Raw genomic sequence first — 22,803 nt, forward strand, 5'->3', positions numbered from 1 at the left:
CAAATGGCACAGCGAAAGAGCAATCAGACAGAGAATGAATGACGAAGAAGGTCCAGGACCAGAAATGATGCTCAGCACCAGGATGCCAAGGCTGGAAAGGAACAGAGGTTTAGTGGACAGGACGTGGCTGGCACTTGAGCCATTCTGACTGCAAAGCAGTGGCCTGTGTACACCCTGAGAAGAAAGGATTGCAAGTGAAACTCAGAGAGCTGTGTCTGCACTGCCAAGCTGAGGGCTCCTGCTGGGCCCCACCAGCAGGAGCGTGACACTCAGAGGAGCCCCTTCTCACCTCCAGGCAGGCTGCCCCAAGGCCCCCATGCCATGGGATCTGCGGGCATCAGCAGTTGCCACATCAGCAGGTGTCTGCCCCTGCGTCATACTCAAAGCCAGATCGCTTGTCCAAGGGCAGGCGGGTTGCAAAGCAGTGGGTCCAGGAACTCGGGCCGTCCATTCACTTGAAAATCCCTCTCGGTCACTTCTTCCTTGGAGTTGGCTTGCTCCTCCTTTTCAATCTGGGTTAAAAAGGAAAAAAAAAAAAAAACCCACAACGCTGGTTAGTGATGTATACTCTAACTCCATGCCCAGTTAATAATTGCAAACTTTGAGGCTGTTTTTCCTCTAAGAAATCCAGCCATAGAATCCCTCTCTTTGAGTTCTCAATTCCAACAGACTAACCAAAATTAATATGATAATCCTGTTTTCCTGGTCTGGGCCTAGAAAAGATATTCTTAAACAGTTCTCTTATTTTTACATATAATTATTGCTTTTTTGGCTAATCATCATAGATAATTTTGAAATGTAGAAAGGAGGAAAAAATTAAAGTACACTGTAGGGCTAAAAAAAAATACTAATTACCCAGAGACATAAAGATGTGAATGTACACACACACAGACTGTATGTGTTTGTGTTACAAAATTGTGACCATATTATCATAGTCCTATTATGATGAGAAACAGACTGTCTTCTAGGAGATAAACAATATTCAAATAAGACATCGTAAAACTGTGGCCCGAGATAAGTATTGCTTGTAAGCTATCCAACTGACGTTGCGTGTAACGTTAATGGCAGTGTGTTTAGACAGCAGAACTCTGTGTGACTGCCTTTCAGATGCGGCCATGTGGAATAATCTCAGAGCGACATTAAGGTTTTTAATAAAAAAATGAAGATATATATATTTTTTGAGAAGTTTTTGCTATAGGTCACATGCGCTCGCCAGAAAGACAGAGAGAGACAGAAAGTGAGAAATCATCCCCGGGGTAATGGCCGTGCGGCAATCCTTTCTCCTCCATTCTCCTCTCGGGATCTTGGGCACACACACACACACACACACACACACGCCCAGTGTGAGTTTAAGCCACATGGTCCGGGACTCGAACCACAGTCGACTACATGGGAGTTGAGTGACATAGCCATTACACTAACTGCTGATCCCAACAGTGTATGTGTTGGGGGGGGGAGCAGTCCCATAGTACAGTGATTAAGCAGTGTGCATAGGGAGCCAGGTCCCACATGGCCTGTTACAGTTGAAACTCCAGCTTGGAAAATATGCTGGGTAGATCTACATGCATGACCAAAATCTTGACAGGAAGGAGAAATGGAAGAAAGAGGACTGCAGAATAACCCTGCCCCATTGGGTAGGGAGAATGTTCTCTCTCTCTCTCTCTCTCTCTCTCTGGCAAGTGCACATCCCTTTTACAATTAGGGGAGGAAACATGCAGAGTGAACCGTAGCCTGGAGGGTTAGAAAACATCCCTTGAAATATGGGGATGGATCTCTACATTTTCTATATTATCTCTATGACATCTGGCTATGGGGCAACTTGTGTGCATTAAAACTCCCCACATATCTTGCAGAATAGAAAACCCAGACACCGAGACTAGGACAGAAGCCCACATGTATTGAGCATTGCCCCCCATGGGTATCATGACAATCAGCCACTACTCCACCTTTGATAACATGAGCCTCTAGTTATCTGATTGGCCCTTCACTGGCAACAGCAGCCACATGGACAGCAATAGGAACGGGCAAACTATGCAACAGTCCTTGTATTTCAACCAACCAGGGGAAGCATCTGAGTTGAAAAGGATTAGATGATCCAACCTATCCACAAAACTACAGTTGTGATAACATGCATACTACAGTATCTAGAACTATAATATGCTGAGTTATCCACTTAACAATACTAACTAATGAGGTAAATAGTATTCTCATTTTACATGTAAGGAAAGGGCCACTTTGACAGAATACGTAACTTGGATGAAAAGAATCTACGGGCAGCAAAACTTAGGCTCAAGGCTGATGCCAGTCTTTGCCCTTCCCTCTGTGCCAGACTGATGGCTAGGTATATGTAGGCCTCAATCAGTCAATAGCATTTGCCAGGGCCAGCAGATGGACCAACATAATGGTTATGTTGCTGGACTCCACATAGTGGACCACGGTTCAAATCCCAGACCCAGCAGCTTAAAACTCAAGCCAGGTGTGTGTATGTGTGTGCATGCTCAAAATCCTGAGAAGGAGAACGGACAAAAAAGGATTGTGGCATGGCCATCCCCGTTGGGGGGTGATTTCTTACTTTCTGTCTCTCTGTCTCTCTCTGTGTCTCTGGCGAGCATATGCGCCCAATAGCAAAAATCTCTCTCTGAAAGTAAATACATACATACATACATACATACATACATATATTAGCCAAGGCCTGATTCAGGCCTTGGATTAAAAGACAGCATCATTACAGCTCTCCCCAAATTGATCCATAAACTCAGCACTGTGCTTTTTAAAATCCTACCAACATATATTAAAGAACTTGACACACTGAAAAGTTATATGAAAAACTAAAGAAATTAGAATACCCAGACGATTTCAGAAATGAAGAACAATGTTGGAGAACTCATGCTGACTGGTTTCAACACTTACTATTCATCTACAGTAATAAAGTGTAGTATTGGTCAAAAGAAATATGCAAAAACTAATTAAACAGATCGAAAGTCTAGAAATAAGCCCCCACATACATGCTTGACTGTTTTCGTTTTTGTTTTTTTTTTAATAAAATTGCAAAGGTAAAGCAGCGAAGACGCTTTCAACAAATGCTACAGGAGCAATTGGTGATCCAATACAAATAAATACAAAGAAACCTCAATTCCTGCCCTTCCATCATTTACCAAAAAAAATAACTCAGAATGAATAATAATGTAAATGTAAAACCTAAAATGTAAAACTTCTAGAAAAAAACATAAGAGAAAATAATTATGACCTTGGATTAGGAAAAAAGATTCTATCCTGTACAGCATTAAAAGAATGAGCGATAAGAGGAGAAAATGGATAAATTTTGCTTTGCCAAAATGTAAAACGTTGGTTCTTTATAAAACAGGAATAAGAAAAGGCAAGTCACAGATCTGAAGGAAATATTGGTAAAACATATTTTTCATAAAGGACTTACTTGTACCTAGAATATTTGTAAACCTCTCAAAACACAATAATAAAACAACAACCCAATGTTTAAATATGCAGAATATTTGTATAGATACTTCATCAAATAAGTACCTATTAGAATAGATAAAATTTTAAAAGCTGACAATAACAAGAAGTCTAGATTGTTGATGAAACTACACAATGGTACAACCTCTTTGGAAAGTAAGTTAGCAATTTCTTATAAGTTTAAACATATGTATGTCATACGTCCCAGCTATACCAGACTGGTTATTTCCTCAAGAGAAGAGAAAACTTGTGTTTTTAGCATAACTTCATGTTATGTTTCTATGTTTTTAGCAGCTTCACTCAGAATCACCAACACTGGGACAATTTAAATGTCTTATAACTGGTGAGAAGCAAAGTGTGGTTGGTGGATTCATACAATAAAATACTACCCAACCTATAAAAAAGAAAAAAAAAAAATACTGACACATGCAATAGCACAGTTCAGTCTCAAAAGTGTTATGCTTAGTGAAAGAAGCCAGACTGAAAAAACTGGAAGTTTTTATGACCTCTAATAGTAATTACTTACGGGTCAGCATTCTCTGAAATAGATTCTGATTTATCAATTATAATTGACAATTACAAAAGTTATAATTGCACCGTTCTTCCAAAATCTTGATAGTTCTAGCCAAATTCAAAACAACATAAAAATATGAACCTTTTCTTCTACAGTTACAGAAGCTAAGTAGAGTATTTCTATTCTATTAATAATAACCCACATGTCATTCAGCTAATGGTGCTTGTCCTAAACTTTAAAAACAAGGCACTGTCATACCTAGCCCAGGACAGCGGATGGTCAGTAAACCGCCAAACTAGAGCTTGCTCTCATTCCACACTCAAAACCAGAGTGTTGTGTCCCAGAGCCCAAATCCTGTAGAGAATCTAAAACCACTTAACACCTTCCCTCTAACAGTGATCTTTCCTGGGCTTTACTTTTATCTGCAGAAGTGCAAAGTGGCTTCAGGAGAAAGGTCAGGGCAGTAAATAAAACCACTGGATATGGGCTGAGAGCAGAGGCAGCCAAGTTCAGGGTTGCCCTTGGAGGGAGCAGCAGCATTACGAGGTATGAGCCATTCATAAATATCTGAGCAACTTGACCAAGGGGTTACTTCATTTCCCTTGATTCCCAGTGCTATGCACATGGTCTTAATGACTAGGCTTGATAAATACAGGCAGAAATAAGTGGGTCTTCCAGGTTTCTGACATGCAGGGTGGATTCGGTACATGAAGCTGTGCTGTGAAAGAATGAGTCAAAGGCACACACAGCACTAACCAACCTGTTTGAACAAATGGCTCCAAATTAGCCTCACAGCTCAACTGCAAAGCACTGAGAAACCCAAAGAGACTCAGCCCAGGAAATGCTTATTAACCCCAAAGGCAAGGACAACAGCATGGAATTCTAAAATCTTAAAGAACTGAGAGAACACAAGAAATCAAGGGATTACACCTATCAAACATGAGAATGCTTCCGTGTTCATTCAGGGTATTAGGAATCGTATTAATCAGTGTATAAGATTTATTCCTGTTTTTTGAGATGACCTACCCAAAGGAGTTGTTAAGAACCCAAAAAGCTCTTGTCAGTTGTTTAACCTATAAAGGCAATACCTTGGAAACTGTACCATTTCAGAAAGCAAGTCAGCTTCCAAAAACATTTTTACCCCGGGGCTAGCAAGTGCCATGGTGGTTAAGTGTTAGATCCCACATGGCCAACTGCGTGGTTTGAGTCCCAGACCTGGTGGCTTGAAAAACATGCTGGGTACATGTGTGTGCATGCCCAAAATCCCAAGAGGAGAGTAGAGGAAAAGAGTTCGTGGTGTGACCATCCCTCTCTCTCCCAGGGGAGTGATTTTTCACTTTTCCTCTCTCTCTCCCTGTCTGTCTTTCTCTCTCTGGCGAGTACATGTGCCCTGTAGCAAAAACTAAAACAAAAAACTTACTTACTCCTCTTCAAGTGTAATGTAGCTCTACTGAAGAGTAAAATATTCCCTGCTAATTTGCCTCCAACTTCTTTGATTTGCAATCAGAGATCATTACCTGTAAAGGGAAGAGTCAGGCTGACTCCATTGCCTAGTGATTAGGGGAGCCAGCTCCCGCATGGCCAAATGCACAGTTTGAATAGCAAATTTGGTGGCTTGAAAAACATGCTGGATGCATGCATAAGTGAAGTCCTGGGGTGTTATGAATGGGGCCTTTTGGGTCCTCTATTCCCAGGTAAGGAACAATGGCTGAGAATTCAATGACAGCCCGATGAAGCACCTTCTCTAATACCCACTGAGTCAAAACACACCAGCGCCAACCTATCTCTTGAGTTAGGTGAACACAACGAGGAAGGCTGGGACTCCAGACAAGCCTGCAGCTGACACAGAGTTTGATTTCATTGGTTCCCTCTCCTTTTAACGTCTTTCCTGAACTCCTGCCACCCAAAGAGCCATCACTCAGCTCATTATAGATGGCGGCTTGAAAGCTGCTGCCATAGGTGACATGCCTCTTACAGAATCAGTTCCCTCTGCACATTTTCTAGCCAATGCTATATGTCAGACCTAAGCCCCTTCTACCGCAGTCTCTTCGAGGGACTAAGTTAACAACTAGGTAACTTGGCATACCATTGGCTACTAAAGTTTAGTGACTTATAGTGTGTTACTTCCTTAACAAATAATATCCACCTGATCTTGCAACTTTTTTTTTTAAGAGAGATTTTTGCTATAGGGCATGTGTGCTCACTGGAAAGACAGAGAGATAAAGAGACAGAAAGCAAGAATTCACCCCCCCAGGAAGGATAGCAATGCCACAATCCCTTCTCTTCCATTCTCTTCTCGGGATTTTGGGCATGCACGCACAGGCGCCCAAGTGAGAGTTTCAAGCCCCCTGGTCTGACAGCCGTCAACTACGTGGAAGTCCAACTACAACACCATTATGCTGATTGGTCCCTGATCTTGCATCTTTTCAGCGCGTTCACTTTCAGCACCATAAATCTGGCAACTTCTAGATTTCTTTCCTATACCTCACAGATAATCTGGACCATGTATTCAGGGATAAATTAAAGCCAGTGCCACTCACTGGGGTCTGTGTACCGCCTATGTCACTATATATGTCAGAGGAGGGGGTGCCTGTTGAAAATGCACATCCCCAGGCCTCACCAGTGACCCAATGAATCAGATTCTCTAGGAGCATCTGGAACATTCTTCCAAATTGATTCTTCTCCTACTAAATCAGTACATATCATGTGACAGCTACACACAGTTATTTGCTATTAGAGTAGACACAAGACTCTTGGACACAATAAACACCCACTGCTAGCTTATAAAACATATTCAAAGTCTCTCTTTTTTTTTAATTTGGCATGTGGAAGATAAAGCAGATGAACATGCAGGCTTCTCTGGCTGTCCTTTCGTCTCTACATGGCTCATGCTGATTTTAGACTGTGTCATCTGAGCCTAACCTCCTCTGTGAAGACTCAGATTCCTTTTGGCAGAGCCAGTAACTCCCCACTCAGGGCTCTTGTAGCCCACTGTACATAGGTGGTCATCTTGGAGCATTTATACCACTCAGGGTGGACCAACTCCTCTTTTATTTAGTCCCAGTGAATCACAAATAGCCCGCTAAATGCTGGTTCCCGGATCTTTTTTTTTTTTTAAGAGAGATTTTTGCTATAGGGCATGTGTGCTCACCAGAAAGACAAAGAGAGACAAAGAGACAGAAAGCAAGAATTCACCCCCCCAGGAAGGATAGCAATGCCACAATCCCTTCTCTTCCATTCTCTTCTCGGGATTTTGGGCATGCACGCACAGGCGCCCAAGTGAGAGTTTCAAGCCCCCTGGTCTGACAGCCGTCAACTACGTGGAAGTCCAACTACAACACCATTATGCTGATTGGTCCCTGATCTTGCATCTTTTCAGCGCGTTCACTTTCAGCACCATAAATCTGGCAACTTCTAGATTTCTTTCCTATACCTCACAGATAATCTGGACCATGTATTCAGGGATAAATTAAAGCCAGTGCCACTCACTGGGGTCTGTGTACCGCCTATGTCACTATATATGTCAGAGGAGGGGGTGCCTGTTGAAAATGCACATCCCCAGGCCTCACCAGTGACCCAATGAATCAGATTCTCTAGGAGCATCTGGAACATTCTTCCAAATTGATTCTTCTCCTACTAAATCAGTACATATCATGTGACAGCTACACACAGTTATTTGCTATTAGAGTAGACACAAGACTCTTGGACACAATAAACACCCACTACTGGCTTATAAAACATATTCAAAGTCTCTCTTTTTTTTTAATTTGGCATGTGGAAGATAAAGCAGATGAACATGCAGGCTTCTCTGGCTGTCCTTTCGTCTCTACATGGCTCATTCTGATTTTAGACTGTGTCATCTGAGCCTAACCTCCTCTGTGAAGACTCAGATTCCTTTTGGCAGAGCCAGTAACTCCCCACTCAGGGCTCTTGTAGCCCACTGTACATAGGTGGTCATCTTGGAGCATTTATACCACTCAGGGTGGACCAACTCCTCTTTTATTTAGTCCCAGTGAATCACAAATAGCCTGGCTTGTTCACTGCCACCGTCCCTTCTCCTAGCACAGTCTACGGACCTTCGTAGGCATGCAATAATAATTGTTGAGTGACGGAGTGAGTGAATAAGCTATATTGTCACTGAGAGCAGCCACCGATGAAGCGCATTGAAAGGACGGACGGATGAACTGAGCGAACCTCTCCTTCTACACGTCCTCAGATTCTCCCTTGGAGTCACTGTTCCTCCTCTCTCCAAAGCACAGGAATCAAGATATTCACATTTTCCATCTATTATTGTGGTCCACACTCTGAATTAACTACTTCCAGTTCTATTAGACAAAGGGAGCAATGGACAATCTACACACTGCATGCAAATAGCACCGAGGAGGAAAAGAGATACCACACTAGGTATTTCCAACAGAGGTGATTTAATGCAAGGAATTGATTACACAGGTTCAGTAAGGCTGGAAGAGGGCCGTGGAGACAGCCCAGATGTTAGTAAACACAGGAAGCAGCTACTAACCTTAGGGATGGGGGAAACAAAAGGGAAGAGGTGGTGTTACCAGAACCTAGAAGCTTTGATGGGGGACCCCCCACGGCTGGCGCCTGGCCCTCTTTGGGGGGAGCTGCGCGGCTGTTGCTTGGGCTTCTGAGGGGGCCGCTGCTTGGCTGGTGGTGGTCGGACCTCTGGGCGGGGGCGTGGCTGACGCTCAGACCTCGGAGGGGACCGTGGCTTGGCTGGTGCTCTGACCACGGCGGGGGATGCAGCTGGCTGTGGCTTGGGCCTCTGAGGGGACGTTGCACGGCGTCTGGTGCTGAGAGGGCCAAAAGAAGCTGGAGGCTGGCGCCAGGGCTCTCCTCTGCCGCTTAAGGGGTGCTGACAGGAGCTGAAACAGGGAGGAAGGGCCTGCTCCCCCTCCCACCAGCGCCTTCCAGTGTCAGAACCTAATGGGAGCCGACCGTCAGGGGGTTGGGAGAAAAATGGCTTGCAAAGGCCCAGCTCCCACATGACGCAGCAGAGTAGGAAGGGTGAGTTCTGAGACTCCACAGAGCAATGCCCAGCCCAGGCCGGGCAGGCAGTGCGGCCACTCACCTGGTCTTCTGGCAGGCGCAGCAGATCCAGTCCTCCTCCTTCTTCTGGTAGAAGCAGCCACTCTTACAGATGCTGTACTTCCGGTCCACGATCTCACGCTTGGAGTTGAGGAAGGTGAAGGGCGGGCAGCAGTGGATGCTGAAGTGCTCGGTGAACTTCTGGTTCTTGGAGAGTCTGGGACCCTCCTTCACCGTTTTCTGACTCATTTCACTGGAAATCACCAATGTGGGGAGAAGCAGAGGCATAGAACGGCACTGTCAGGCAGGGGAGCGTTCTACTCAAGGGGCCCACTCCCTGCTGGTCCCACATCCCAGTGAACACCCAGGATTGTCCTACCCCAAACACGTCTGGAAGATCAATCTCCTGCCCAGCTCCACAGAAGGAACTAAATGAGGACTTTATTCATTTGTATTTATGTACTTTTTTTACATGATCTTTTCTAAGAGAGAGAGACATGACTTTTTTTTATCTTGTCTTAGATATCCACTTTGGATAAGAAAAATGACAAAACCAAGCACATCTGCATATCCTTCGTTAAATAATATCCTAGATTTAGAAAAGGACCTTTTTTTCTCCTAAAAATTAAATGATGGGTTTTATTAAAACCAGGGCCGGTGCCATCACCCAGTAGCTAAGGGATTCAACTCTGACAGGGCTGACTGTGGTTTGAGTCACAACTTCAGCAGCTTGAGAAGCTTAGGCGTGTGTGCATGCATGCCCCAAACCCCAACAGGACAGACAAATAGAGGAAGAGATTGAGGCATGACCATTCCCCACTGGAGGATGCTTCTTCTCTCTCTCTTTTGCAAGCACACACACACACACACACACACACACACACACACACACTGGCAATTAAAAAAATCATAATCACTATTCATACAATAAAATACTACCAAACAATAAATGGGAACAAACTACCAATGCACATCTCACCATGTTTGATTCACACAGACATCATGGTGAACCAAAGAAGCCAGACACAAAAAAGAATACAAAGCTGTATAACTCACTTTATAGGAGGATCTGAAACAAACAAAACGAATCTCTGATACTAGAACTCAACAGCATAGATGTTTGGAGAAGGTGGTGTCTGACGACAAAGGGGCATACAGAAGCCTGCTTTGGGGCTTAAAACGTTCTTTCTAGGAATATGACAAATACAGAACAGTCCTACCTACCACTCCACAACACGGAAACACACAGGGGACTTCGATGGCTGTCAATCAACAAGAGTCCAGTAATAAGAACGGGTGATGGGCATATTTGGATACTGAGATGACAATGCAGTTCACACCCTCATCAAGTTGGAGACAAGAGGTACTTACAGTGTGATGGAAGTATGGAAAGTTCGAGAGCCCAGAGGAAGGATGGACTCTTTAAAGACAACATACGATCTGGGTTTTTAAGGCTGAATACATTGAACGCAACTAAAATATTGAGGGTATATTTTGATTTTTGGATTTTGATGGGGTTGTGTTCTGCTACAAACAGAAATGAAGATGGAGGAACAGGTTTGGTACAGTTGAAATACTTTTTTGGCGCTGGCATGTTGGTAATGTAATTAGACCTACATGAGAAGGTCTTTGGTCATGTCCCTGTGAGCTAGGCTGGCTGAAGCTGGGGGAAGATTCTGGTCTGAAGACCCTGTTGGGGGCTTTTCTATCCCTCAGAAGAAATCAATAAAAACGTTCTTTCCCAATGTTTCTACTGTTTTTATGGTGCAAAAGTAATTCGTTTTTATGTAATTACATTTTTTTTAGTTTTTATTCAGTTTTATGTTTTTATGTAATTACATTTTTTAGTTTTTATTCAGAGTTTTATATTTCTCTTGGGAAGATCTTCTGTCAGCTTCGAAACATACTCATATATACCCCATTTTAAAGGAAAATCTGGCAACCAACAGATGGTGTGATGGCTATGTTGCTGGACTCCCCCATAGTCGACTGCAGTTTGAGTCCTAGATCCAGTGGCTTGAAATTCACGCCGGGCGCATGTGCGTGCATGCCCACAATCCTGAAAGGAGAACGGAGGAGAAGGGAATGCAGTGTGGCCATCTCCCCTAGGGAGTGATTTCTCGCTTTCTGTCTCTCTCTGGCAAGTGCACGTAACCTTATAGCAAAAATCTCTCTCTTAAAAAAAAAAAAAGAAAGAAAGAAAGAAAGAAAAGAAAAAAGAAAAGAGAAAAGAAAAGAAAAGGAAAGAAAAGAAGAAGAAAGAAAAGAAAAGAGATCCTCTCTGGATCCTACTCCTACGTCCACTGTTTCCTTATGACTTTCCTTCTCTCTGGAGGCAAAGTTCTTGAAAAATCATCCGTACTCTTTTTCTCTTTCCATCATCTCTCATTCATTCTTCAGTTGTTTCTTTTCTCCCCAGGAAAAATGGCTTTCCACTGCTCCCCAGAGATCTCTATGCTGATAAATCAGGTGTCTTCTCGTTGGGTTCCTCGGAATCTGCTATAGTTTGAACATGTCCCCCCAGAATTCATGTGTTGAAATTTGGCGAGCCATTGTAACAGTGTTGAGAGGGTGGAAACTTGAGCCAATTATGGTGCTGAAAGATGCAGCCTTTGGGAGGGGGTTGAGATTGGATGAGGTCGTCAGGGTGGGGCTCCCATGAGTGACTCCTGGTAGCATTATAAGAAAAGCAGATACACACACACAGATACATACATATACACACACAGAGATACACACACACAGATATACACACACAGATACACACAGAGATACATACATATACACACACAGAGATACACACAGATATACACATACACATACACGCACACAGATACACACACAGAGATATACACACAGATACACACACATACACACACACAGATAAATACACAGACACACAGATACACACAGATATACACACACAAATACATACACACAGATACACGCACACAGATATACACATACACAGATACATGCATGTACACACACAGACATACGCACAGAGATACACACACAGACATACAGATATACACACACACAAATACACACACAGATATATACACAGACACACAGATACACACAGATACACACACACAGATATACAAACACACAAATGCACACAAACAGATACACACAACAGATATACACATACACAGATATACTCATGTACACACACAGACATACAGATACACAGACACACAGATACACACACAGAGATACATACACAGACACAGATACACACAGAGATACACACAGATATACACACACAGACACACAGATACACACAGATACACACACAGAGATACATACACAGACACAGATACACACAGAGATACACCCAGATATACACACACAGACACACAGATACACACAGAGATACACACACACAAAAATACACACATACAGACACACAGATACACAGATACACACACACATACACACACTTTGCTTGTGCTCTCCTGCCATGTGGCGCCCTGTGCCACCTTGGAACTGTGCAGAGAGCCCCACTAACAAGAAGACCTTTGCCAAAAGTGGCCCCCAATGTTGGACTTCCAAAGCATGAGCTTATTTATAAGTCCCTATCTTTTTTATAAATTATACAAATTTAGGCATTTCTGTTATCGGCAACAAAGAGACTAAAACACCATCTAAGCTCTTCTCTCATGGGACACCACGTTCTTCTAGATTTCCTTTTCCGCCTGTAGTCCTTCGTCTCCATGGCTCTAATAGGCTCATCTTCCTTATTCAAAACTTCAAATGTTCAATGCTTCCATGTCCAGTGACTACTAAATGATGAACAGTTACCTTATACTATCCAATTCAGCATGTGTTACATATCCAGGCTGGGCTCAGTGCTCCCCTGGTAGAGTGGACACAAAGCTGAATCGCTCTCCGTCCAGTGCCGAAGAACCACCTCCACCAGCTGCAGACTCGGGTAAGTGTGTGACTAAGGTGCAGAGAGTGTGCTAATGGCCACGAGACTCATTTCCTGAGCCCAGACACGTGCAAGTCAGTGAGAGAGGGAGCGAGCGGGGTCGGATAGACACCTGCCACAAGAAGCTCATGCCACAGATTAAGGAACATCACACAGAGGCCGGTAACCACAGTACCCAGGCAGCAGCCTCGGACGTGAGAACATGCTGGGAAACAGCGTGAGAAGTCCACAAAGAAGGGCAGTGTGTCAGGCTGGAGAACAATGAAAACTCCGTGGGCAGAAGCATTTCACCTGGCCCTAAGGTTTGGCCAGGAAGGGATAAGGGTCTGTGGAGGGACGGGCATGGTTGATGCCTAAGCAGAGACACACAGGGGTGAATCACAGGACCCCTGAGAGCATCCCCCTCCATTTACAGGGCACAGAGTGGGAGAGCCAGTGGTGCCAGGATACAGGCAATGAGGTAAGGCAGGAGTTACAGCCCCTGTGATGTGTTTTGCTTAAGGTACCCAGGACATCCATGAGAAAATAGTTCCCCAAAACTCAAGAGCTAGAGCCAGCATCCTGAGAGTGCTTCACCTTATGGAAAGACACACAGTCTTGGGAATGGGTGAGATGCCTGTGAACTGAAAGGAGCTATAGACAGGGGAGGCCATAGAAGAACCAGAGCCATAGAAGAAGGTGTAGCAAGAATATCCAGAGACGTAGTATGAGTAGCGGCTTCTTAGAAGAGAGAATTCCAATTTCCAGGAGGAAGACATGCATGGCCATATCCAAACAGACATTATGGACCAATAAGCAACCACAATGAACTGAGCCCGTCCAGTAGTCTGCCGGCGAAGAAAGCAGATTCCATATGGTTGGGACCAGCTGTTGGCATAATGACTATGTCGCTGGACTCCCACGTGGTCGACCGCGGTTCGTGTCCCAGACCCAGTGGCTTAAATCTCACGCCGGGCGCATGTGCGTGCATGCCCAAGATCCCGAGAGGAGAATGCAGGAGAAAGGATTGTGGCGTGGCCATCCCCCCTGGGGTGTGATTTATCACTGTCTCTCTGTCTCTCTCTGTCTGTCTGGTGAACACACGCACCCTACAGCAAAAAAAATAAAAAAATACCTCTATAAAAATAAATAAATAGCCATATGGCTGACTGCAGCTTGAATCCTGGCCCTAGTGGCTTGAAGAACATGCCAGGCAAGTGTATGTTCATGCTCAAATCCCAGTGAGACGAAATGGAGAAGAAGGGATTGTGGTGTGACCGCAGCCCATTGGGGAGTGCTTTCTCCCTCGCCCTCTTTCTGTTTCTGTCTCTCTCCAGCCACCACATGTACCTTATAGCAATTTTAGGGGGGAAAAAAAGGGAGAGGACAGTAAATGGCATGGAGATTAAGGTGGCTGGATCCCACAAGGCTGACTGCATGGTTTGAGTTCCGATTTAGTATCTTGAAAGACACAACAGGCATGTATGCATGGGTGCCCCAAATCCCAAAAGGAGAATGGAGAAGAAGGGATTGCATCATGGCCATCCTCCCCGAGGTGCTTTCTCACTCCCTCTCTCTCTCTCTCTCTCTGTCTCTCTCTCTCTCTCTCTCTCTCTCTGGGGCACACACACACACACACACACCTTATAGCAAAGAAGAAGAAGAAGAGGAGGAGAAGAAAAGAAAAGAAAAGAAAAGAAAAGAAAAGAAAAGAAAAGAAAAGAAAGAAAAGAAAAGAAAAGAAAAGAGAAAAGAAGAAAAGAATAGAAAAAAAAAAGAAGAAAAGAAAAGAAAAGAAAAAAAGGAAAGGAAAGGAAAGGAAAGGAAAGGAAAGAAAAGAAGAAGAAGAAAAGAAGAAACTACTACAACTTATTTATAGGGTCTGATTCATTGTAAGACCCTAAAGATCTGCCAGAGTCCTACCCAAATCCTGCACAAAGTTCAGCTCAAGCTTCTCCTCCCGTAAGAAATAAATGAAATACTATACGGCTAAACCTGCAGGAGTAATTGCTTCAGGCACCTAGCACATGGACACTATTACTCAGCTTTTCACAGGCAACCCAGACATGCCCAAGTCCTCCAGCCTTCTGAAGCCATCTTTGCCCAAATGGCAACAGAAAAATCTACCATTGGCCTCAGCTCCCTAAAAATTACTGGCATATAGTAAGAGAAAGATTTCAAGTCTGCCGTGACTCTGAATTCCTGCTCAGACGATTCTCATTGTTCCGGTTGATGGGATGCTTAGGCCCACTGTCTGTCATTGTGACCCCTGACCAGCCAGCCATCTCTTCTTCCTCCTCCACCTCAGGGGCAGTTCTCAATTTCTTAATCCATGACTTTTCTCATTCCAGGCCAGCAGAGGGCAGTCTCACCTCTTATTATCCATCAATGCAAGGTCCTAAATAATTCTCTTCCCCTGGAAGAACCCTACTAGCATCCTAGACACCCAACTGAAAATTCATCCCACTGTGTGGTTAGAAGTGCTGGACTCCCACGTGGCCAACCGCAGTTAGAGTCCTGGACCCAGTAGCTTAAAACTCACACTGGTCACATGTGCATGTATGCCCAAAATCCTGAAAGGAGAATGGAGGAGAAGGGTCTGTAGCGTGACCATCCCCTCTCAGGGGTGATTTCTCACTTTCCCTGCCTCTTTCCAGCTAGTACACGTGCCCTATAGGAAAAACCTTAAAAAGAACCTATAAAATGTTTATATTCTGGGGGAGGGGCCTAGCCTACTAACTCTACCCTCCCATAACAAAAAAAAAACAGCATTTAGTTGGGCTATACAGTTAATTATGTATACAGCCTCCCCAGCTCTGCTCCACACCATCCTCTAGTTCAGAAATGGCCCCAACGCTAAGCTCACCAACATACACAAGACATGTCCTTTCTCGACACAACAGGGTGAGTAGTAAATTAGTTGTAAAGACAGTCAAATAACAGCAAAGAATGAACCCTTACTGAGAATCGTATGGTGGTTGTTTTCCTTATTTATTTCATTTTTATGAAAAGGCATTATGATCAACACACTAAAGATAAGAGGGGCTATGGAAACAGGACCAAGTTCATAAAGTCAGTAAGAGGCAGATAGTGTCAACCCTCACCTCTGTGACTCTGCCACCCAGAGCTCTTCAACCAGGTTTACCACTACTTTGTACTCCCCGTGTTCAACTCCCCTCTCCAGAGAGCAGAAGACCAGGCACTGGGCCCAGAATGCCTTTGGGGAACTAGAGATGGGCCCTACAATGGGATAAGGCTGCACTGACCCATGTCCTAGGGTGAAAAAGACGGAAAGCTGGGCAACAACTCACTCTAGAAGGAAAAGGTAGAGAATAGAATTCATAGACTTCTCAGAACCGGCAGATGGCGTAATGGCTATTTCGCTGGACTCCCATGTAGTCGACAGCAGTTCAAGTCCCGGACCCGGTGGCTTAAAACTCACGCCAGGCGCATGTGCGTGCGTGCCCAAGATCCCGAGAGGAGAATGAAGGAGAAGGGATTGTGGTGTGGCCATCCCCTCTCAGAGGTGATTTCTCTCTTTCTGTCTCTCTGCCCTATAGCAAAAACCTCTCCAAATAAATAAATAAATAAATACTGCTCTTTGTTCAAGAAGGGGCCCTTTCCTGGTAAGTGCAAGCAGCTGTTGCAGATGACCAGAAGCTAAGATTATTTTAAGTCTTTGGAGCTTCAGACACAGGGCTCCTTCCCTCCTGTTCCCTCCCTACTCAAGGGTTGCCCAGCAAACACCTCCACTGCCTAGAGGTGCAGCTCAGAGCCAAATCACTTCTTTTTTTTTTTTTTTTTTTTTCTTTTTTTTTTTTTTTTTTTTTTTAAAGGGGAAGTTTTGGAAGTTTTTGTTTGTTTGTTTGTTTGTTTGTTTGGTTTGTTTGTTTGTTTTTTGCTATATGGTAAGTGTGCTCACCAGAGATACAGAGAGACAAAAAGTGAGAAATCATCCCTTAGTGTTGATGGCCACTCCACAATCCTTTCTCCTTCCTCCATTCTTCTTCCAGGATTTTGGGCATGAGTTTTAAGCCACCAAGTCGACTACTTGAGAGTCCAGCGACATAACCATTCAACCATCTGCTGGTCCCAGAGCCAAATCACATCTATGGGAGCCTTTTCATAGCCTTCCCTTCACCTAAGCACTTGAATAAAGATCACATCACCCCTTTCTGTGCCCTGGCTGTGTGTGTTCTCCCAATTCTAGCAGAGCCTCTGAAAACTTCAGCGCGACCCTTACCACTTAAATATTCTGTCCTTTGAGCCTCATTCAGTGCCTGATTCAGAACAGGTGCTCAGTAATTGCTTGACTGAAAATGAGAACATGTACAAAGCCTGTCTCACACCAGCTGCAGGAGCCCTCGTCACTCACTGCCTGTCCCCAGATGCTTCTCGTCCTCATCAGGGGACTCTGCTCTGGCTCAAGCAACATGCTGTGGCTATTCAGTGACAAAGATGATTCCAGCCAACCTTGCAAGTCATAAAACTGGGCTCTTTAAAGGGGAATTTTTTTTCCAGAACACACCACAGTGTTTTGAGCTCGTGCCAGTTAATGAGCAAATTTTCAGAACACATATTTCATTACACATTCTAGAGATTGCACTAGTATCTATGCAGCCACCAGCACCATGGGTACCTTTAAACACAGATACACTATTCTCCAAGGAGAATAGATTTTCTTCCTTCTATCCACTTGCTGGAGAGAGACATGAGCAGAGAATGAAGAAGAGGAAGAAAGCAGCCCCCCAACTTGAGCACGGTCATGCTGCAATCCCTACTCTTCCATTTACCCATCCTACTGGGATTTGGAGCATGCATGCACATGTGTCCAATGTATTTCTTTTTCTTTTTCTTTTTTCTTTTTTTTTTTTTTTTTTTTTTTGGGGGGGTTTTTTGTTTTTCTATAGGGCACATGTGCTTGCCAGAAAGGCAGAGACAGACAGAGAGACAGAAAGCGAGAAATCACACCCCCCCCCAGGGGGGATGGCCACACCACAATATCTTTTCCTCCATTCTCCTCTCAAGATCCTGGGCATGCACACACATGTGCCCAGCATGAGTTTATGCCACCGGGTCCAGGACTCGAACTGCAGTCAACTACATGGGAATTCAGCGACATACCCATTATGCTAACTGCTGATCCCTACCCAATGTATTTTCAAGTCTGTGGGGCTGGAATTTGAATAGCAGTTGGTCATGCGGGATCTGGTTCTCTTAACCAGCAGGCCACAGGTCAGCCCTCTTTTTTTCTTTCTATAATCTAAAAATGTTGAAGAGAATCTTAAAATTTTCTTAAAAGACAGTGAGGCCCAGCCATGTACTACACGCTGGTGGCTGCTCAGCAGGTGGAGGTCATGTGGAAAGCCCAGGTTCCATTTCTGACTTGCCCTAAAAGCCAGGTGCCGTATATGTGCAAGTTCCAGCTGCTCTGGAAGCTGAGGGAGGAGGATCACAGTGCAGTGAGACCCTGTCTCAAACCACACACACAAATGCACACACACAAGGTGATGAGAGTGTCAGGTAATTATTATTTTTTTTTAGAGGTTTTTGCTATAGGGCACGTGCGCTCGCCAGACAGAAAGAGACAGAGAGACAGGAAGCAAGAAATCACCTCCCAGAAGGGATGGCCACACCGTAATACCCTCTCCTCCATTCTCCTCTTGGGATCTTGGGCACACACACATGTGCCCAGCATGAGCTTAAGCCACCAGGTCTGGGATTCAAACCTTGGTCAACTACATGGGAGTCCAGTGACATAGCCATTATACCAACTGTTGGTCCCAAAAAGACACTTGAAACATGATTAAAAGATAAACAGTAGTGGGAGACTACAACATATGTAATATTCAAGGAATTAGTATCCAGCATCTTTAAACAATTTCTATAAATCAATAGAATAAAAGACAATCCAATAGTAAATCGGTCAAGTCAAGTGATCAGGCAATTTGCTGAAGAGGAAGCAGAGAATGACCATAAGCTTATGAAAATACATTTGAACTCATCAGTGCTCAAGAAGACACAAACTGTAACAACCATGCCACTTTATAAGCAGCAGAGCAGGGAAGGCTAAATAGCCTAACATCAAACCATGCAAGGCTATCAGCACATGAGAACTCTCACACCGCTGGTGGGCAGGTAACTGAGAAATGAGTGACTTCGGTGGGTGATCTGGAACCCAAAGCATGTAAAATAAAGAATCCCATTACTGCATATATATATCTTAGAGGAGCCATCGTCCATGTGCAGAGAGGCTTATACAATAATGTTGAGAGCAACTTCAACTGGAAAATAAACCAAAGAACACAAACTAGAAGCCATCTATTGACTAGAGAAATGAGCAACTAAAGTAAGTACGATGAATTCATAGAATGGAATTCTGTGTATCAGTTTGAAATCATCTCTATACATGGACCTGAACTCTCTCTCAAAAAACAAACTCTTGAATGAAAAAAAGAAAAGGGGAAAAAATCAACAGATGATAACATACAGACTGTGTATAGATACATCTTAGATGCTATCTCTCTTATCAACAACAACCCTGTTGTGTATTTATGATTGTGCCCTCCCCAAAAAATATAAGCTTCATGAAAGCTGGATTTTTGTTTTCCGTTACATCTGTAGTGTTGGGTAGAGTTTTTACCACATAGAAAGCCTGCAGTAAATATTAGTTACTGCAATATAATGGTTAATAGTTATCGCTGGACTCCCACATGACCAACCATGGTTCAAGTCCCAGACCCGGTGGCTTGAAACTCACACCGGGTGCGTGTGCATCCGTACCCATAATCCCAAGAGGAGACTGCAGGACCAGTAATTGTGGGGTGGCCATCCTCCCCGGGGGTGATTTCTTTTTTTTTTTTTTTGGAGAGATTTTCACCGTAGGGCACGTGCGCTCGCCAGACAGACAGAGGGAGACATAGAGACAGAAAGCGAGAAATCACCCCCCAGGGGGAATGGTCACACCGCAATCCCTTCTCCTCCATTCTCCTCTCGGGATCTTGGGCACGCACGCACACGCGCCCGGCGTGAGTTTTAAGCCACCGGGTCCGGGACTACGTGGGACTACGTGGGAGTCCAGCGACATAGCCATTACACTAACTGCTGGTTCCCAGCCCGGGGGTGATTTCTTTTGTTCTGTCTCTCTGGTGGGCATGCATGCCTTATAACAAAAATCTCAAAATATCTTTTTTTAAAAAAAGAACTTAGCTTTTGGGGCTAGCAGTTGGTGTAACGGTTACGTTACTGGACTCCCACGTAGTCAATTGAGGTTCGAGTCCTAAACCAGAGGCTTAAAACTCATGCCAGGCATGTGTGCATGCCTGCCCAAAATCCCAAGGGGAAAATGGAGGAGAAGGAATTGCAGCATCGCCATCCCCACTGGGGGGGGATTTCTCGCTTTCTGTCTCTGTCTCTCTGGCAAGTGCACACGCCCTATAGCAAAAATATCTCTAGAAATATGTATATATCAGTTATTGCTGCTTTTGCTTGTAGATATATACCCATATTTGTTCTTTTTGCCACCATTTTTTACACAAAGGTGTAACATGTACACCTTACTTTAATTTTATTTAAACCATATATATCTTTCCATAGAGAACAGAAAGACCTTCCTCATTCTTTTTTTCTTTTTTAAAGAATTATTTATTTTTTTATTTTAATTTTTTATTTTTAATTTGCATGTACACTCATGAAAGAGAGAGAAAGTGAGAAAGCACGCTGCCAGGTCTGGGACTCGAACCGCAGTCAGCCACGTCAGAGTCCAGCACCTTCAGCATGCCACCTGCTGGCCCTCCTCATTCCTTTTTATAGCTACCTAAAAATTCCAATGTAAAGAGAATCATAACTTACTTAACCAGTCTCCAGTAAGTGAATAGTTTAGTTGTCTCCATTCTGTTATTACAAAGGATGGAGTAGAGAATAAAAGTGTGTACCTATCAGTTCACACATGACCCTCCAGGGACAAATTCCTTAGGCCACTGCGTCAAAGAGCCTACGCAGTTGTAATCTTGTAGATTTTGATACACTTTTCCAATTTTCTATCCATGGGATTTGTATGAATTATCATCCTAAGTACCAGGTTTGTGTCTCAAGGTCTCCTATACAAGGCAGGTACGTACATGCCTGGGATCCTGGCTGGCTGAGGGTGGGGATGGGTCATATTGAAGAGCCTATTGAGGGTGCCTGTCTCTCTCCCTCTCTCTAAAGAAATAAACTTTAAAAACAAGTCATTCTATAAGCAATATATGCTAAATCCATTTTCTCATAGCCTTAACAATAAAAAGAATTATGAAACACTCTGGTCTTTGCTGATTCAATAGGTTGAATGTTTCATAATACAAACTTGATAAACTAATTCTCAGAATGGTTTAAATTTGGAAAGTCTGCAACTATAACTTATCATATTAACAGATTAGAAGGCAAACGTGCTCTCTAATAGATACTTAAAAAGCATTCAATGGGATTCAATATCCATTCATGATAAATCCTCTTAGCATAGCAGGAAGGGGAAAGAATGTCCTCTAAACATTTTATCTGAATTAGACACCCCCACAAGGACTCATCTATTATTACTACAACTCAACTCTGCACTTGAAATCCTAGCCAATATAACATTAAAAAAAAAAAAAAAAAAAAAAAAAAAAAAAAAAAAAAACCAGGGGCTGGCAGTGGCATGGTGGTTAAGGCACTAGACCCCCACATGGCTAACTGAAGTTCAAGTCCTGGACCTGGAGGCTTGCTTTTTCACTTTCCTTTCTCTCTCTGCCTGTCTCTCTCTGGTCAAATTTTTAAAATAATAATAACAAATGACATTAAGTAAATAAGTAATTTAAAAAAAAAACTTTTGATAATCTACTAAATTTAGAACTAAAAAACAAGATCAACAACATTTCTAGACACAAGATCTACATACAAAAATCAAAATTATTTGTATAAGACCAGTGCTGCAGCTTAGTAGCTAAAGGAATGAGATTTCATATCAATCATGATTCAAGACCTGGTCCTAGCAACTTGGGAAATATGTCAGGCACATGTGCATGTGTGAGCAGGGTCCTGACAGGAGAGGCATGGAGAAGGGATTACAGCATGGTCACTCTTCCCATTGGGGGTGTTTCCTCCCTCTCTCTCTGAAGAAAACACCTGCTCTCTGGCAGTTAAAATAAAACATGTCTGTAGACCAGGAAAATCCAATTCAAAAATGGGAAATTTAAAATAAAAGGAACCATTTACACTGACCGTAAAACCACAGAGCATGCATATGTAGAAACGTGTATAATGAAAGAAATACAAAACCTTTATGAGGAAATATGCAAAATCTTTCAGAAGGCTGAAAAAATATCCAAGTATGCTGGATATCTCCAAATCAACCTATAAATTCAATTTAATTCCTATTAAATCAGATTTTCATGGAATTGATGAATGATACCGTAGTCCTTATGGAATATAAATGGCAAAAACAATTTTGAATAAGAAGAGGGTCTTGTTTTACCAGGTATCAATCCTCATAATAAACTACACTAACTGAACAGTTGAGTATTGGCTTGAGGGGAAAAAAAATAGAGTAATGGAACAAAATTAAGACCCCAGAAACAGACCCAAATAAGTATAACAACACAATTCATAATAGAGGAAGCATTTCTCTTTTTTAATAAAAGTAGGAAATGGATGAGAGAAGTGAGCCAGACTATGAAAGATACACACTGTATATCCCTACTCAGTTTGTACCAAATATCTGCACTCCATGGCAGGAATAGAAAGATCTGAAGATATGATAGTAGAGAGAATAAGTGTAGATACCGGAGACTGTAAGGGAGGGGAGTGGGTGATAGAGAGTGGGCGGTAGACAATGGTTGGG

General features: G+C 43.4%; 1 protein-coding gene across 3 annotated transcripts in view; it reads right to left on the reverse strand.

Annotated features, from left to right (window-relative positions):
- MOBP (myelin associated oligodendrocyte basic protein) overlaps positions 1-22,803 on the reverse strand; it is a 42,813-nt gene that overhangs the window by 13,396 nt on the left and 6,614 nt on the right. The window contains exons 2-4 of one of the 3 annotated variants that reach the window (XM_027765500.1): positions 9,075-9,284; positions 8,545-8,868; positions 290-512 (exon numbers count right to left, since the gene is read on the reverse strand). In XM_027765500.1, the coding sequence (XP_027621301.1) occupies position 512; positions 8,545-8,868; positions 9,075-9,280 (531 nt within the window). In that variant the 5' untranslated portion in view covers positions 9,281-9,284 and the 3' untranslated portion in view covers positions 290-511. Of the gene's footprint in view, positions 1-289; positions 513-8,540; positions 8,869-9,074; positions 9,285-22,803 lie in introns of those variants that run through there. The other 2 variants (XM_014592752.2, XM_006161337.1) reach the window with 2 other exon arrangements.

Source organism: Tupaia chinensis, unplaced genomic scaffold (assembly GCF_000334495.1).
Source record: "Tupaia chinensis unplaced genomic scaffold, TupChi_1.0 Scaffold138441_1, whole genome shotgun sequence".
Classification (NCBI taxonomy): domain Eukaryota; kingdom Metazoa; phylum Chordata; class Mammalia; order Scandentia; family Tupaiidae; genus Tupaia; species Tupaia belangeri.